Consider the following 17,707-nt stretch of genomic DNA (forward strand, 5'->3'; position numbering starts at 1 on the left):
ACAGCTCACACTGCCCACCCGCCCTCCCACTCCTCAGTATCCAGGGTCAAGGGTAAGAATGAGGGAAGCCTTGGCCACTGGAGGCCATGGGGAGGCAAGGGCGTCCGCTGGGCAGTGGTGCTCACATTGTTGGGCCACGTCACACAAGTAGGAGGAACAAAGGCGCATGATGGGGGGGGCGCTGTGCACAGGGTAGGAGGACCGAGCCCTCTGGCCAGACAGACACCTCCTTCGCCCTGGGCACCCACTTTCTGCTCCTTGATTCACTACTCCAGAGGGCTGCTGAGTCACGAGCTGCCAGGTGAATGCAGAGACAGAGCCCAGCTTCCTCCCTGCCCCAGACTCTTCCCTGAAACTGCTCACCTTTCCCACCTGGTGAGGCTGGGCCTCCTCGAGACACTGATCCACTGAGGGATTATGGGATGATGTCATTTCTGGCAATCGCGGGGAGGTGACCTCAGCAAAGAGCAGGGTGAATCCCAGGTGTGGCCCAGGTGAGTTCACCTGCCAGGCACCAGAGGGCCTCTCCCAGGCCTGGCCTCCCGCCTCCCAACCAGAACAACCAGAGCAGCCAGCTGCCCAGGGCTCAGGGCCACCCAGAAGAAAGCGGCAAGGGCGCTGGGCTGGGAGGACAAACCCAGGCCTGTGGCATTTGGGCCAGAACTGGCTGCTCTGGGGCTCCTGCCTGGAGGGCCCCGGGCTGCAGGACAGCTGCAGTCCAGTCTCCTGCTCCTCCAATGATCAGCACAGCTGCCTCTGCATCCAAGGCAAGTCCCAGGCCTGCTGGCTTCCTGCCACCCCGCCAGGCCACAGCAGCCCCCTGGCAGGGCCCGCAGGGCAGACTGGCTTTGGGGGTTGGTAAAAGGCCCACAGGCTGCCAGAAACCAGCCCACCTGGAAGAAAAGCGAATGCTCTGTGGACCCACTGCAGTTTGGGGACTTTCGCGGGACTGGCACCTCGTGGTTTTTAGCACAGGCAATGAGAAGACCCATGGGGGCGGGGCAGACAGGGGTGGGCTCATCTCTAGGCTCTGCCACTTAGCAGCTGGGGCACCAGGGCACGCTGCTCCGCCTCTCAGAGCCTCGGTTTCCTCCTCTGAACAACTAGGGAAGCTTCTGAGGAAGTCTTATAACAGGCAAAATCAATCTATGGCCATAGGGGTCAGAACAGTGGTGGTAGGGGACACTGACCGCGAGGGGTGCGAGAGAAATGCACTGTCCTGGTCAGATGGTGGGCACGTGGTGCACCAAGCCTCACCCGCGAACCTGCACACTTTGCTGCCCACAAGTCCCACAGACCTCGGCTACAAAGAAGGAAAGAAAGTCAGGAGGGAAGGGAAGGGGGAGGGAGGAAGGGACAAAGAGAAAGGGGGACGAGAGCTCCGGCTACCAAGCAGAGGCTGCCCCACAGCAGACGCATGGGTCTGTGTCTGTGTCTGTCTGTCTGTCGCGCACAGCTCTCTTGGGAAAGACAGTTCAGCGTCACAGGGAAGCCCCCAGCTAGGGATCAGTCCTGGCTGCACCCCCTCCTGGCTGACCCTGGACAAGGGGCCTTGCCTCCATCAGCCCCAGTTTCTCCAGATACAAAACGGGGCCCTCCCAGTACAGTGGGTCCTCCGAATCCCAGGTTTTACAAACTTGGGTTCAACCAACAAATATTCAAAAACAGAAGCTGACTCGGTTCTTATCAGACATATGTATTTTTTTTCTTGTCACTGTCCCCTAACAACACAGTGTAACACTTAACACCAGGTCAGACTGCGCGAGGGGTCACGTCACACACAAGACATCTAGAGATATTGAAGTTCCCAGGAGGGTGGGCAGGTTCCCTGCAGATACTGCGCCATTCCACAGGAGGGACTTGAGCAGCCTCAGGTTTTGGCATCCTGGGTTGGGGGTCTCAGTCTGGACCCCCCAAGGACACCAAAGGACGATCTATAACAGAGCTGTGGGGAGGGTTAGTGAGAATGTGAGCAGGGGCTGGGGGGCGCTCAGTGGTAGCACTCCCCTGGCACGCACAAGGCACTAGGTTCGATCCTCAGCACCACGTAAATGTAAAATAAAGATACTGTGTCCACCTAAAACTTAAGAACAAATATTAAAAAAAAAGAGAGAGAGAGAATAAGAGCAACTCTAAACATGGTCTTAATAAACAGTAAGTGCTCAATCTAGCTCCATGACTTTTACCATCATTGTGAATAATGGGGATGGTACCGGGACCCCCTCACCGCACCGTGAGGCATGAATGTACTGCTGCGGGTGGGGCTGGGCTCGGCCCCATGGGACAGCAGAGCTAGTCCCTCTGAGCTGGCCTCCTGCTTGGGCCAGGATGACACCAGGGCCTTCACAGGGGCATTTCCTATCCTGCTCATGGCCAGTCCATGTGGGTCAAGGCCTCTGGGAGCCTTAGCACGGTGTGGTGCACTCGCAGACTGCTCGCAGACTCCTGTGGAATGACCGTGAGGCAGGAGGGACACCTCCGCTTGGGAAGTGGGGAGGGTGTGCCCACATTCCAGGTGGGGGACGGTGGGCAGCCAGCCAGCATGGCCTGAGTGCGCAGGGAGGAGGCTGTGGAACAGACCTTGTAGGGGAGAGCAAGAGCAGGCCGAGGTGCGCGGGGGATGGGGGGTGTAGGCGGAGGAGCTAAGGGCCTTGAGATTCTGGGCTGAGGCTGAGCCCAGTGACATCTATGGAAAACAATTTTATTTGCTTTTAGAAGAGCACTTGAATAGTTGGAATTCCTGCCCAAAGTCACCGACCTCCTTCCTTTGATCCAATGGAAACTTACAGGCGGCAGTGGTGGGGGCTGGGGCAGTGGCTGGGGCTGGGGCAGTGGCTGCAGCTTATGTCAGCAGGTGCCCCAGACCTTGACTTTTAAGTCCGGACTCTTCCAGCAAGCAAGGCATCTATCACCTAGACGGATGGCCACCAAAACATGTCCCTTGACAGCCAGCCTCCTGCTGGTCCTGGGCCACCACCTGGCTCCTCACCAGGGCCCAGGCTTCAGGGTCACCCGTCCTGGACTCACCTTTACAAGAGGTGACCTTTCTAATACATGAACCTGTCACCCAGCCCTCAGAGGCCTTGGGCCTCCCATTGCTAACAGCAAGGTCCTCAGTGCTCCTGAATGTGACCTGCAGGTGGCCTGCCAGCCCTGACCACACTCCAGGTTCACTCCCTCGGCTAGCGACTGTCTCCCTAAGTCTGAGTCTACCTGGGGAGGGTGGGGGAACACCTGAAGGTGGCCCCCAAGCTCCCCTCCCTGGGGCTGCAGCTGCCTGTGCGTCGCCCCCGCCCCCAGCACCTACATCCTCCAGTCAACCAGGGGCTCCAGAGGGCTCCGGGCAGAGACAGGGGCATGGCAGGGTGGGGTACCCAGGCCGGGCTTCGGTGTCCCACAGACCTGGGCTTGACTCTGGCTCTGCCACCCACCAGCCTGGTGGGGTCTCAGCGCCTGGTGCCTCAGTGTCCTTGGCTTTAAAGTGGAGCTAAAAACACGCAGCCACAGGGTTTTGTGAAGGTTAAACGAGACGATTATCATACAACCTGGACGTGTGTACTGGGCGTCAGCACGTCCTTGTCCCAAGCCAGCCCAGCCTAACCTGGGCACGCTGACCGAGGAGGGGTGGTCGTTCAGACAAATCCTACTGGACAGAGTGCCAGGGCGCCATGAGCGATTGGCGGAGGCTCCAGTTGCTGCATTTTATCACTAAGTCCTCGTCGGGTCGATTGTCACTGAGCCATCAGAGCCTGGTCACCCAGAGCCTGAACAGTCTGGGCCTCCTTCTCCAGGGAGGGCGCTGCCCCCTGGAAACAGAGTCTCAGGACATCCTGTGGGGCCACTTTCCCAAGGATAGTCACTGGCCTGTCCAAAGCCCAGGTTGAAACCCAACCACCCAGACAAACATGCCTCCTCCCTGTGGGGCTGGGCCAGAACAAGTGCCTTATGTCACTGGGAACCACAGGCCGGGCTGGAGCGGTGCTGCTCCAAGTGGCGGTGACCTCATTTCCTTCAGCTACAGGCTCATGGTGAGAGGGGGGTGCTGACCCGCTGTGGTCACCAAACTACCCGAGAGGGCCAGCTACCCAGAAAGGGGGTAAATGGTCACCCCTAGCTCTTCTCAAACCTGCAGGCCTCCCTGGGGCTCAGAGAACCCTCATGAACCTAAGGCCCCAAAGGGCTGGTGGTTACCCCCCGGCTGTGCCCAAGCCCTCGGTCAATGGAGGCAACTCCTGCAGCATGGCAGAGGCAGCAGGAAGGCAACTGGCATGTTCATGGTGGCACCTCCGCACAGCCCTGTCCCCTCCCCCAGCTCCTTCCTCGCCCAGCTGCGATGCTGAAGACAGACGCGTGTCTATCCCAGGGCTGGACGCGAGGCCAACCCCCTATAGGTGGACCCTGGTGTTCTCCTGCCCCCTCGACCCTTTCTTCCTCTCCAGGAAGTCGTGGAGCAGGGAGGACGGCGGGGACACACTGTGCTCCACAGAAGCAGGCCGCCCCGCCCTTGGTAAATGGCACGGGCTGCCTGGGCTTGCCTGCGGGCCTGACGGGGCAGCGAGTGGCAGGGGCAGGCGCACACAGGTGGGCCCGCCCGCGCCAGCTCAGGCTCTGACGTCAAGTTCCTGGTCTGCGGCCCACTGCCCAGCGCCTGCCTCACCACGGCTGGGCTGAGTAACGCCACCATCAAGTCGTCCGTCAGAGGCCAGAGAGGGAGGAGGGTGAGGAAAGGGACACCCAGGGCCTGGGTTACACACCCTGGGCACAGCAGCCCTGAAGCCTACCAGCGCTAGATGGGCCACGAGAGGAGGTGCGGGTTGGCCCAGCCGCCAGGCCAGGCGGAGAGCCCGGGTCTAGCCTCGGAGCACCACCTCCCTGCAGCCCTCGTCCACCACGCAGACCCTGCTTGGGGCTTCTCTTCCGCTCAGTGGTCATTGATACGCAGCCGACCCCCCAATCGCGGGTCCCCTGCCCACAGATTCAGCCCACCCTGGACTGGGAACATGGGAGGCTGGGGACGCCACCTGCCCAGCACCAGAGGCCCTGGGTTCACTCCAGCTCCAGGTCGTCAGGGGGGCAGACTTGGTTCCTGGGTCTCCCTGTACCATACGGTGTGACAACCACTCACAGTGGGGACACTGTATGGGCAGCAGGAGGCAGCGGGTTCCAAGCTTAGGTGACGCCCTGTGACGGTAGGAACGCCAGCATCTCAGATGCTGTTATGTTTGGGGATCCTGGTCGACCCCCAGGGACAGTGTTGTCTGTCTGTTGACGGCCTGGGTCCAAGGCCCACTTGGGCTCCTCTGAGAATGGACACAGGGGCCGAGAGGCTGGCCCAACAAGGGGGGGGCCCATGGTCAGCCGTGAGCCCCGCAACATGGAAGCCACCCTGCAGGACAGCTCCTGCCTCCCTCAGATACCGCAGGTCTGCAGAGAAGCCCCCACCCCAGGGAACAGGTGAGCCTAGAGCCTGGCACTGCCAGCCGGTATACAGCAGGTGCTTCACAGTGCAGCTGGTCTCCACCTCTTGCTTCCACCTCTAATTCCTAAAAGCAGCCCCTGAGATCCCAGCAGCCCAAATGCTAAAGAGGGTGGGGGAAACGTCCTTTCCTGACCCCTGTTCTCCCTGGAGGGTCACGGCTTAGAAAGCAAGGCCTCTCCCAGAATCAGGGGGGAGCTTGCCCTCACTCAGTCAGCAATACCGAGACTCAGAGAGGTTCAGCAGCTTCTTCCGGGTCACACAGTAATGCAGCGGCTGCACAGACCCAGTCCTGGGTCCCCCCACCAGTCTATGAGACCCCTGGGCTTTGGTGCCAAAAGGTCTAAGAACAGAATCAGAGTGACAGCAAGGCAAGCTGCTCCACCCCAGGAGAAGGCGGGAGGCTAGGGGCAGGCCCTACAGGTGCCTCAGTGGCCTGGAGACACCGCCCAACCGCGGGGCTGTGGTAAGTCCCTCCACTTCTCTGACCCTCCGCTTCCTCTGTAGCGAGAGTGTGTCTGCCTCCTGGGGCTGAGGGTCACCAGGTAGTGATGCTATCTGCCATCCAGGGCCACCTAGGCTAGGCAGCTGGGTTTCTACCCTCCATTGTTCTTGAGAGGAAGGCCAAGGAGACAAGAAATTCCACAACCGGAACCAGCACATTCCAGGCTGGGGGGGGGGCAGCTCCCAGTTCTCTGGTGTAAACACAGGAACAGCACTTTGAAGTCTGAAGTCAGTGCCAACAGCAGGAAAGTGCTGGTCTCGTCCCCGGGGGCGCTGCGAGGGGGTGGCCGGCTCCACACACCCTGCAGGCTGGGGGCCAGGGGACAGCGGGTCACTCTAGCAATCAGATGCACGGCTGGGTCATGGCTGCCAGGAAGCCCACGCGGACCCCGCCCTGTGTGGGCCTGGGGAGCAGTGGGGGAGCCTGAGGTCAACGACCCGACCCCCCAGGAAGCTGCCCCATCCTCCCAACAATTCCGGCTACAGCAGCAAATGACCCCCGAGGTGACTCAGAGAGACAGAGGCCCCGGCCAACCAGGAGTGCAGAGCTGAGCAGGTCCGTTCATCCGTGGACCCAGGAGCCCTGCAGGACGCACGGAAAGCCGTCCTTTCACGTTGACCAAGCCCTGCTCACTTGTGCTCTCTGTTCAAAGGCACTTTATGAAACAGAGCGGTGGGCGGATGGACAGACGGACAGACGGACAGACGGCCGGCGGGCAGGGGCCCGGAAACTGACGTGAGACAGCAGGGAGGTTTCTGTCCCGCGGGGGCTCAGAGTGACTTACACTTCTGTCGTGATGAAGCCGGTGAGTTCCGAGAGGAAGAGGAAGAGGATGAAGAGGCAGCAGCAGATGGAAACTGCAAGAACAGAGCGGGACGGTCAGGGTGGAGGCTCCAGAAAGGAGGCCGCCCCTCAGCCCTCCTCGGAGGCCGCGGACACCGTCGGGGAGGTTCCCTCACTCCCTCCAAAGGCCCTTCTCCCCACAGCCTCAATGAAGCAGCCCCACCCCAAGAACGGAAGCCTGTGGTGGAGACTGAGCTGACTCTGGGGTCAGGGTGGCCCTCCCTGCGCAGGGTGGTCTCTAATGTCAAGGCCAGCCTCCAACACAGGTTGCACACGGGCGGCCCACACAGGTATTCTTCTGTTGGGCTTGAGTGACACGCGCTGGACAATGTGGAGTCCACATGGGGGAGATTTCATGTTGAAATTGAAACTTCTGCCTTCTGCAGAACACCCAGCCCTGTCCCACGGGGGTCTGACAGAGGTTTACCCTGGACCCCCACATTCCCTCTGCCTCCTCGACCCCAAGGCCGAGGCAGAGGACACCCAGCCTGTCTCCATGAGAGGCGCCTTCTGCTCCACCTTGGGATAGCGAGGTGGGTCCCACCCTCTGGAATCCCTCTGTCAGGAAGCCCTGTCTTCTCTAGTCCACTCATCAGTGTCACTTGCAGGCCACTTCTAAACTCTCTGGGTCCTAGACTGATGCTATTGTCACTTCCACTCCAGCTTTGGCCTCGGGTGGTCCTGGTTCGGAGCACAAACCCCAGACCACGGCGTACTGTCCACTCTCACGGGAATCGGGCTTCTCTCAGGACTCCTGCCCCTTTTATTAGCGTGGACTTCAGAGTCCCCACTCCAGGTGCGTTTGAGGCTTTTATTAAATGGATAAAAATCCACCGTGTGTCTTGGGCACCTCCACACGGGGCCCAGGCACAAGGCCTTCACTGCACTGTTTGGCTGGCTCACCCGGGGGCTGCCCCTTCCCACTCGAGGTGCCACGTGGATGCTCAGAAGGACTGGACGGTGAGACCGGGGTGTGGCTCGACGTGGGGAGCGCTTGCCCAGCAAGCGGGGTTCCAACCCCACACCACAGAAAACATCTTGGAGCATTTGGGGTTTCAGATTAGGGCTCCTCGATGGCATGGTGAGTCCCTGGGCACCCTCTAGAACAGACCCCGCCTGGCCCCGCAGGGCAGGGCGGAGAGGCCCGTGGGAGGCGGGGAGGGCACCCCTCTCCTCTCAGTTCTGCAGAGGGGGCGGGCGCAGGGGGTGGGGGGCATGCAGAGTGGGGACAGGGGTCAGAGGGGCTACTCACTGATGGCCCCGGTGTAGGTGGGCTGTGTGAGGTCCTTGGGCACCTTCCTGTAGATGTCAAACCTACGGGAGGAACAGCAGCATGAGGGCAGAGCGGGGGTGAGGGCGGGCAGGTGCCAGGCCTGGTGGGCAGTGAGCCGCGGCCTCCCACGCCAGGGCCACCTCCTCCAAGCAGCCTCACCCTGCGTCACCTGTGAGGGTGCCCCTCACGGTACCTGGTACCTCCGTCCTGAAACTTGTTGCCCAAGGTTACTCGAGTGACCTTGTGGGCTCACTGGGTTGGTCGGCCCTTCCAGGTGGGTCTCCCTGCATCACAGTATAACCTCCCTAGGGGCAGGGACCTTGTTGGTGTGTCCTTGCCATGTCCCCAAGCCCTGCCACATAGCAGCCCTGCATAAGTAACTGCAGAGTGACTCAGGTGACCCTGGAGGAAACAGGGCGGCCTGCAGGGTGAAACGGAACTGCTGTCACCTTCCCTTTCCTGCCCTCCCCTCCTCGTCTCCACTCTCCCCTGGAGCCCTGGCCAGCGCCTGCTCCACGTGCACGAGGTGAATGTGTGTCCGCCTGCAGCCCAGGGCCTGGCAACAGCTGGTGGTGGCCATCTCCTCTGGTTCCTCCCAGAAGCACCACTGCCCTTCCACACCAGGGTCCCACCACAGCTCAGGGAAGTCACGGGGTGGTAGGAAAACCCAGGGTTTGGAATCAGATGACATGGATTTCACCCCCGCTATGAGAGCTGAAGCCTGGGAATCATATGGCTCCAATCTCGCCAGTCCTCTTCCTTACTGTGTGACTATAGGCAAAAGGCTGTCCGTCTCTGATCTCAGCATTCCTCCTCTTTGAGACGGGCCTCCTACTCCTTCGAGGACTGAGCGTGTGGGGAGGCTCAGTGCCCGGCCTCCTTCCCTTCCCTGAGGCACAGAGGTAGTTCTGCCCCACACAGGTCATGGCCTGCCCACCCGTGCCAGGCTCTGGGGGTGGGGCCTGACTGGTGGAGAGGCTGAGGACCAGGGGACTTGGCTGCTCTTTGGTGACTGGGAAACAAAAGCATCTTGCTAAACCCAAGGTTTGGGCTGGACAGACGTCTTGCCTGAGGGGAGCTACACTAAGACCTCAGGGGAGAAGGACTCCTGTGGGGGACCGGGTTCAAAGGGCAGCGCTTTCTCTGCTGCCTGCTTGGCAATGGAGACGAGGGCTGGGGGAGAGGGTCCCCGTGACTGCCCCTCTCTGAAAAGGTGGGCCCTGAGCTTGGAAGCCACGTTAGAGGTCCAGAGTCTGACTGTGGAGTCAGTCTGCTCAACTGTGACTGCGTCCCTGCGTGACCTTGGGCCCATTGCTTGACCTCTCTGTGCCTTGGTTGCTTTGTGTAGTGGGGGCAATGACAGCGACTACCCCACAGAGCAGGAGTGAGGGTCAAATGCCTGAGTGCATAAAAAGCACCCAGAAGCGGGGGTGGGGGTGTCCCTCACTCCTGGGGTCAGCCCGAGGCTCTTGTGAAACTTCCCACAGGGGCTGGTGTCTGAAGGGGTTGCAGCTGGTTCAGCTGGGATGCCAAGCCGCCCTGGAGGAAGTGCCCTTGAACCTGACCTTCCCCAGGCTGGCCATGTGTGTGCAGAACCCGCTCAGCCTGGGATCTCATGCTAAAGGACACCAACTTGGTAAATTCCACAAGACCCTTAAGGCCCTGTCACAGAGCCGGCTCCGTGTGTCTGCTGGGCCCAGAGTGGGCCAGCCTGAGGCTCCGAGCATGTGCAAGGTCGGCGGGTGGAGCTAGGACAGGGACATCCCAGGTGCAGACACTGACTCTGTCTTCAAGTGGGGATGGGTTTACTGGACGACACACACCCTCAGTCAGCGGCACCCTGAGAGCAGTTGGCATGGGTGGCCGGGATCAGGGTGGCCAGGACTTCAGATTTTTTAAGAGAAGCCAAACATTTGGAATTTTACGTGGAGTTTCCCAGTTCTTGTGGGGCAGTCTCGAAGGGGCCATGGTCAGAGGAGGCCCAGGGCCCGCCAGTGGCCCTCTGGGTGAGAAGCCCTGCAGAGCTGAGGGGGACACTGATGGCCACAGGCCTGGAAAGGCCACTCGGGGCCAGGTGAGAGGCATGTGCATTCTCCAAAGGAGACCAGAGAGCCAGCAGCAGAGTGACGTGGGGGACAGCAGCAGGAGGGTCCTTTCTCTCTGTCCCCCTCGGTCTTGAATGAACGGCTTCACTCTGATCATGAGGAAAGTCCAAACTGACTAAGCAGACGGGTCAGCTAACCCTGAAGGGGACCCTGGCTCAGCAAACGGACAACCTCTGTTCGAGCTCTGCCGATTGGCCAACAGGTCGGCTGCCGGCCACTGCCGCCTTCCTGGGTGGGATGGTGGGTCGTTAGGCAAGAGGAGCCTTGGGGACGCCTGGACAGCGCAGGAGGGGACTCTGAGCTCGTTTTGTAATTTGGGGGTGAGTCTGAAATCATTTCAAGAGGAAAACTTAAACAGCTTTCAAAATCCAGGGGAATTATTTTGGAAGTTGAAGGGAGCATCCAGGTTCCCCCCACCCCCCCCCGCAGGTGTCTGTCCCGAGGGCTGGGCGTCAGGGCCTGTGTCTGCTGGGGGCAGCAAAGGGCAGGAGAATGGGTGAACAGAGCCACAGGGAGGAAGACGAGGACACAGACAGCAGGTGACCTGGGGCGGGAAGTGCTTCAGAGAGGAGGAGGCGCTGAGCTGGATCCCCTCTGCCTGGCCGGGCGCCTGGACAGACATGTTTGCATCTAATTCCCACAATGACCCTGGCAGATCCTGGCATCCCATTTTTTCCAGAGGAAAAAACTGAGGCTCAGGTGGAGGCAACATGCTCAGGTCACTGATCCAGGGAACGTCGAGTGGGATTCACACCCAAATCTCCGTCCTAGCCCACTCCTTCCACTGCTCAGGGGAAGGAGTTTAGAGATCGCCTGCTGGTCAGTAGCACCCAAGTCTCCAGGTGGCAGGGTTTGTTTCTCCAAGCCTGAGCCCTGGAGCGGTGGGAACCTCTGGAGGACAGGCCCGGGGTGACACACAGGCTTTCATGGACTCAACAGGTGTTTACGGACCTCCACCCCATCACGGGAAGGCCCCTCCCTCATGTAGCTGCCATCTGACAAAGCTTTTGGCTCCTGGGAGGGACCACCTGGACACAACGAACGTGGACAATGACTCCTTTCCCACGCTAGAGCCAAGCTGGAGGTTGGTGGGGCAGAGAAGGAAGAGCTGAAAAGGATCCTGATTTCAGAGCTGACCACAAGCCAAGTGAGTCAGCAGTGAAGGTCACTGAAATTGGGCCACCAGGAGGCTGGTGAGAACCCAGGCATGTGACGGATCAGGAAGTGAGCCGTCCATCCTCCTTGCTCACATTAGTCAGCCCCTCACTGCGGTGATGTGATCAGCTGTGGCCACCCCACCGCCAAGAGAATGTGGCGGAGAGGGTAAACAGAATGGGGAGGGAAGAGGGATGCTTGGTGTGGACCTACTGTGTGCTAGGGTCATGCTATGCCCTTGAGTGGCATGTTCTCATACAGTTCTCTTGAGGGACTTGCAAGTTAGAGACCGTTGTCCCACTTGACAGATGAGGCTGAGAGGCCCTGGCCTTGGTGCCTGCCACCATCAGCTCTAGGTTGAGACCAGCTGAGGTCACGGTCCCACCAGTTCACCAGTTGGTCGGAAGACCAACTCGGCAGTCAGGGGGTCTCAAGCAGAGCTGGGCACAGGGCACACCTGCAGCCCCAGCTCAGGAGGCTGGAGGGTCCCTGCGCCCAGGAGCTGGGCAGCCCGGGTAACACAGCGAGACCCACCTCGTTTTTCTAAAAAAAAAAAAAGGATTTAAAACAAAACAAGCCAATGAAAACCTATGAACCCCTGGGCCTCTCGTGTCCTTGAAAAGTCCTGTGTCAGAGTCTCAGTCAGGAGTCACTGTGCCTCCTGGGACATAGTGACATCCAGAGACACGCGCCGTCACGGCTGGGGCTGGGGTGCCATCAGCACGAGTGGGTGGAGGCCAGGGGTCTGCCACACAGGACAGGATGCCACAGGAGGGCCACCAGCTCCAGGGTCCACAGTGCTGGCACGGAGGTAGCCTGCCATGTGCAGGGACACCTGCCCATGGGAGCCCCTGTCCCCAGCCGTCCCCATTCTCCCTCAGAGGCCCCGCTGCTCTGCTCCTGCTGGGGGAGTCAAGGCCCCGGCCTGCGTGGCCCCCAGTGACAGGACCTTCGCTTCAGACGGCCTTCCCTGTCCCTTCTGATCTTCACCCGGAGAGAACACTGGGCAAGGAACCCGAGTGGGGTGGCGTGGTGAGCACAAGGTCAGGGCCATGCAGAGCGGCCGGTGCCCATCTCTGGCTTCACGCCTCAGCCACGGGCACTCACGGCAGCCTGGGTGGTGCAGTCAGAGAGAAGATGGAGGCCAGGCTGCCCCTGGCCAGCGAGGTGAGGTCAGCTCCCTAATGGCCCAAAGCAAACACGTCTTTCCCAGTTAGAAGCTGGGAATATCCGGCTCCCCCATCCCCTCCCCTCGCTCCCCAGCTCTGCTCCCCTCCCCTCGCTCCCCAGCTCTATGGCTTTAACTCTGACAGCAAACCTGACGGACCTGCAGACACGTATTGGCCAGCTCTGTGGACCCCCGTGGGTGGCAAGAGGCTGTGAGGTCACCAAGGCTTTAATGGAACGGATGCCTCTTGGCAGCAAGTCACTGGAAATGGGGGTCACTCATCCTAAAATAGCCATCAAGGCTCCCAGCGGGCACTTGCCCTGGTCAGCCCTGCCCACCAGCCCAGGGCAGCCCGGTGCCCAGCCCAGGGTGTGGGCAGGAGGCACGCGTGCTCTGTCCCCCGCCGTCCCGCTGACCACCACCAGCACAGGACGGTGCTAAGCGTGTGCACTCGCCTGTGTGAGCTGGGCACGGGGTGTGGGGGCAAGGCCTCTGCCGGGAGGGGCAGGCCCAGAGAGAGCCCTGGGATTCTTCCCTCCCCTGGAATCTCGACCTTGACATTCAAGCTGCTGATATGCGCTCACACCACCCAGCGCTCTGTCAGCTGGGCTCTGTCAGATGGAACCGTCTGTCTGTCCCCCAGGTGCAGGAGCCTTGACAGAGGAGGATAGCAGGGGACCCCACGTGAGGCTGCCCTGCACCTGGCCTAAACTCAGCCTTTAGGTCCATTACCCCACAGTCTTGCGAAGCCCTGTGTGGCAGACAGCATCACTGGCCCCGTTTACCTGCCCAGGGGCAGGGCCGAGCCTGACCCCTGATGTCGTGCCTCCCCAGGAGCGTGGGGCTGGGCTCATGGGAGGTCTGGGAGAAGCCCAGGCACACAGCTGCCTGACGCCCATATCACCAGTGCACACCTAGCGCCCCCACGGTGGTCCCCCGCCCCACAGCCTTGCTTCTGCCCTGTCACCCCACAAGTGACCGCAGACCAGGAGTCCTGGCTGATCCCTTCTACTGCCCCCACAAGAGTCGGCTGGAGAGGAGGAGGGCAGAGCTGCTGCTGCTCTCTCCCAGGGCCGGCCACCGCTCCGCGGCCCGAGAGGCCTCCCTGACCCCGGGCTCTGCACACAGGTTCCTGGCCAAGGCCTCAGAGAGCTGCAGGTCTTCCGTTCTGACTGGGCAGGGCCAAGGTAGATTTGTCCTGCGTCATCTGCAGGGCTGACACCCAGCAAATGCCAGGTGAAAGTGCAAGGAGACGTCCACACAAGGCCCTGTCCACAGCACCAGCCCTAACAGCACAGGCCGGAGAGAGGCCACCCGCGCAGGTGCAGGGGCAAGTGCAGGCACGGCCCCCTAGACACATAGCCATACGTGGAGGGCCCACCCCGCCCAGTCTCTCCCTACAGCCCAGAGCTGTGCGCAGGAGGAAGCCGGCCTTGGCTGAGTCAGGCTTCCCACCTGCCAAGGACACAGGCCGCCCTGTGGGGTGACCGGTCCCCAAAGCGTTTCCAACTCACTGGAAACTGGAAGCAGCTGGCAACACACCTCCAGGGCAGGACAACAACATCCCCTGTACAGATGCTATAAATGGAAATGCATCTCAGAGGGGCGGGGCGGGGGTGGCGCTTGTCACAGTGACCCGTCATCGTCATGGGATAAAAATACAGCAGGCCCCAAACGCCAGCAGCCCAGGCTGGGAGCTATTCAGGGCCTGGACTCCCTGCCAGGCTGGCCCTGCACGGAGGTAGGAAAGGAATGCACTGGTGGCCTTGGGGGTATTTAAGTTTAGGAGCAAATCAGGGGAAGCAGCCAGTCCCTATGGAGGGCATCCCGAGGGACGGCCCCTTCCCTGCCCTTGGGGTTCCATCTGCTCCCAGCTCTGAGGGCACCTTTGACAATGTTCCCAGTGGCCTCGGGGGCAGTCACAGCCGAGTCCTGCCCACAAGCAGAGGGCGGGAGGAAGGTCTTAGGAGGGGAAGGAGCTTCACCACTCCACTGGTCTCAGGTGGTCAGCACCATCCAGGTGCAAGAACTAGTCCAGCCCCATTTTCACGAAAAAGAAAACAAGTTCAGAAAGACCTGGAAAGGCAAGTAGGAAATGCAGAGGAAGGAGGAGCGGCTTCCAGAGGCTCCCACAGAGGTTCACGTCCAGAGCCCAAGGGCAGCGGACACGCCCCCTCCCTAAAGGGTAGGGGATGGGAAGGAGTTAGGAAGCAACAGAGAGCAGGCCCAGGGCCAGCGAGGCTTTTCTTACAACCCCTAGCAGAGGGCAGGAGAAGGGGACTTGAGTGTCCTCTGGCTGGCCTGGCCGAGGGGGCACTTGGTAATCATTTTCATGATCACAAGTTGCTAGTTTTAGGGGGGCTGTTTGAGGTGGGCTGTGGGGGTGCTAGAGAAGGCTAATCTGGCAAGGAGGCATATAAATGAAGATCTGAATTAGGGAGATAGCATCCATAAAGGCCTTGGGGCAGGGAGCACCAGGCAGGAGGGTCAGCAGGGGCAGGGAGCAGAGGCCCTGAGGTCTTACATGAAGTCACCCATTTAAAAATAGTACTGACCACTTAAAAAAAAAAAAAAAAAACTATGCAAAGCAAACGCCCCAGGGTCAGATTTGGCCTGGAGGTGATCAGATCTGCACTTGGCCTTGAATCTTGAGCCAAAGGGCAAAGACACTGGAGAGCTGCAGAGCTGGAGGGGTGCTGGGACCAGACCCCCGCCACACACACGGTGGCCAACAGGGTTTGTCCCAGGGATTCCTGGAGGGGCACCTGCTGCTGCCACGGAGCCTGACTGGGAGTGCGCCAGCTGAGATGTCTGCCCAGGTCACAGGTGTGGGGACAGGAGTCACACCCTTTCTGGGGTCTTGGGGCTGCTGTCGTCTAGACCCATTTTGAAGACAAGAACCTGGTGTCGGGCAAGCTACACTGAATCACCCATGTCACAAGCAAGGACCAGAGTTGTCCTGGGGCTCTCCCCAGGACGTCCAGATGCCCCCAAATCTGCAGGCTTTGGGAGCCGATCTCCACCAGACTCCTCCTGCACTGACCCATCTCTAAACCAATAACACAGAGTAGGAAAATCGGATTTTGCAGTGACTCACTTTATCCATGGCTGAGAGGCGAACGTGGGGGTTTGGCCTGACGAAGCCCTCTGACGATGTGCCCGTGGCACACGCTGTTCAGCGAGGGCCCTGAGCTGCCCTGAGCTGGCAGAGGGCCCTGCCGCCAGCTGAGCCCAGTGCCTGCCTCCCAGCCACCCTCCCTCCCGCTAGGTGTGAGTCACGCCTGGAGACCTCAGTGTGCCGGCTGCAGAGCCTCCGCTTTCCTTGGCTCCTGAGCAAGATGTACTTTTCCAAAGGACACTGATTCAGCTGAGCCCGGAGTTTGCAATGCCCTGCAGCGGTGAGGCCGGCCTCCCCTGAGCCCAGCCTCCTCTGAGCCCGCACTGTCCTGGAGCGGGGACCACAGAGGGAAGCTAAGTACCTCCCTCGCCTTCTTCCTCTTCCTGCCCAAATGGCAGGAGCGCCCACCTCCTGGGGACCCACCCAAGCCAGCCAGACCCCCAGTGGCCTCCCTGGAGCCCCCGTGGCCGTGCACACCTGCAGACAGGAACGGAAAGGAAGGGCCCACGGTGGCTGGCCAGGGACCCTCCAGTGTGGAGCCAGGACAGCCTTCCCATCAACCTGGTGTCCTGGCGGCTCAGCACCAAGCGCCCCGTGGACCTCGTTTCCGCTGGTACAAAGCACTGTGCTTGGGAGCAGCTTCGGGTTCACAGGAACACAGAGCAGACGCAGAGTCCGTCCTCCCTGTCCCACACATGCACAGCTCCCGCTGTCCACACACGCTCAGAAGGCACATCTGTCATCCACAGGCACCAGCCAGGCTGCCCATCACACCAAGTGCTTGGTTCCACAGGGCTGAGTCCCGGTGCTGAGCGTCCCTGGGCTTGGATGAACATGTGATGGCATCTGTCCACCAGGACAGTGCCCAAGAGTGGCCTCTCTCCTAAAACCCACGCCCCTGAAGCCCCAGCCCCCATGTACAGCTGGTCTTTTCCTGTCCCCAGGTGGCCTTTCCTACAGTGGAGACACACAGCTCCACGGCTGCTAGGGTCATCTTGATCAGTACTGTGCACGCCAGGTGCCCCTTGCTTCACGGGTTCGGGGCTCCTCCTAGATGACACCGGTGACCTCCGTGTCTGAAGGTAGCTGCGCAGACTTGTGACTTCTGTAGAGTGGGAGTGAAAATCCTGCCCACCATGGGACTGCGGCCAAAAGCTGGGCCCTACCTCGGGAATGGCCAACTCGCTGCACAAAGCAAGCAGTGGTCGGCCGTGACTGACCACACCGGTACCATGGCCATCACCACTGGTGGGCTCGCCACACAGTTCTCCACCAGAGCAGCACAGGGAGGGGACAACCTCCCTGTGGGTTCACACCAGCCTCTGCTGACCCAGGCGGCCAACCCTCTCCAGACTCAGCCTGTTCACATGCAAAATGGGGGCAGGGGGGCTGCGTCTCTCCTCTGGGGGGTCGGAGACAGAGCAGATGACTGACCGGCTTGCAGGAGCCACGGGCATCTGACGGGCACTGTCAGAAGGCCAGGTTCTGGCTGCAAGGTCTGGAGGGGTCCCTGGCCTTTTCTGGGGCCCAGTGGACAGCCACGTGGGTGACACCACAGACGTGCTACGGAAGGAAGAAGTCCCATGCACGGGCCGTTCACGTGGCAAGGAAGGACACGCAGAACTAATGCCTGCAGGAGTCAGGAGCCCGCTCACCTAGCGGCCTCCCAGGGTGCTGAAAACGGGCTGTACCCCCATCCACGTGTGGCCACCGCGCTGCGCATTTCAGAAGTGCTCTGTCATGAGCCACAGTTCAATTTAGAAATTAAAATTTAAAAACTAAAGAGAATCAAGTCGTCAGCCAGGTGTGGGGCTCCTCTGCACCACCTGAGGGTCATGTGACAGGGACGGTTTCAGGGCTTCTTCCCTTGGATTCCTACTGCCACCTTCCCTGGGTGCAACCCCAAGCAAGTGGCAGGACCCAGGCAAGCATTCGAGAACTCCTGAAACCTGCCCTCCCCTGCTGTGTGAGTTGGGCTAAGTGATGTCCCTCTCTGAGCCTGGTGGCCTGGTGTACAAAGTGTGCTCAGGATGAATCGGGAGTGTCCAGCACTGTGCTTAGCAG

General features: G+C 60.4%; 1 protein-coding gene across 1 annotated transcript in view; it reads right to left on the reverse strand.

Annotated features, from left to right (window-relative positions):
* The window catches only part of Ergic1 (endoplasmic reticulum-golgi intermediate compartment 1), a 48,850-nt gene extending 34,746 nt beyond the window's left edge, over positions 1-14,104 (reverse strand). The window contains exons 1-3 of the mRNA XM_048815420.1: positions 14,040-14,104; positions 8,077-8,138; positions 6,766-6,838 (exon numbers count right to left, since the gene is read on the reverse strand). Coding sequence (XP_048671377.1) covers positions 6,766-6,838; positions 8,077-8,138; positions 14,040-14,089 — 185 coding nt within the window. The 5' untranslated portion in view covers positions 14,090-14,104. The remainder of the gene's footprint in view (positions 1-6,765; positions 6,839-8,076; positions 8,139-14,039) is intronic.
* Between the last annotated feature and the right edge of the window lie 3,603 nt (positions 14,105-17,707).

This window comes from Marmota marmota, unplaced genomic scaffold (assembly GCF_001458135.2).
Source record: "Marmota marmota marmota unplaced genomic scaffold, marMar, whole genome shotgun sequence".
NCBI classification, from domain to species: domain Eukaryota; kingdom Metazoa; phylum Chordata; class Mammalia; order Rodentia; family Sciuridae; genus Marmota; species Marmota marmota.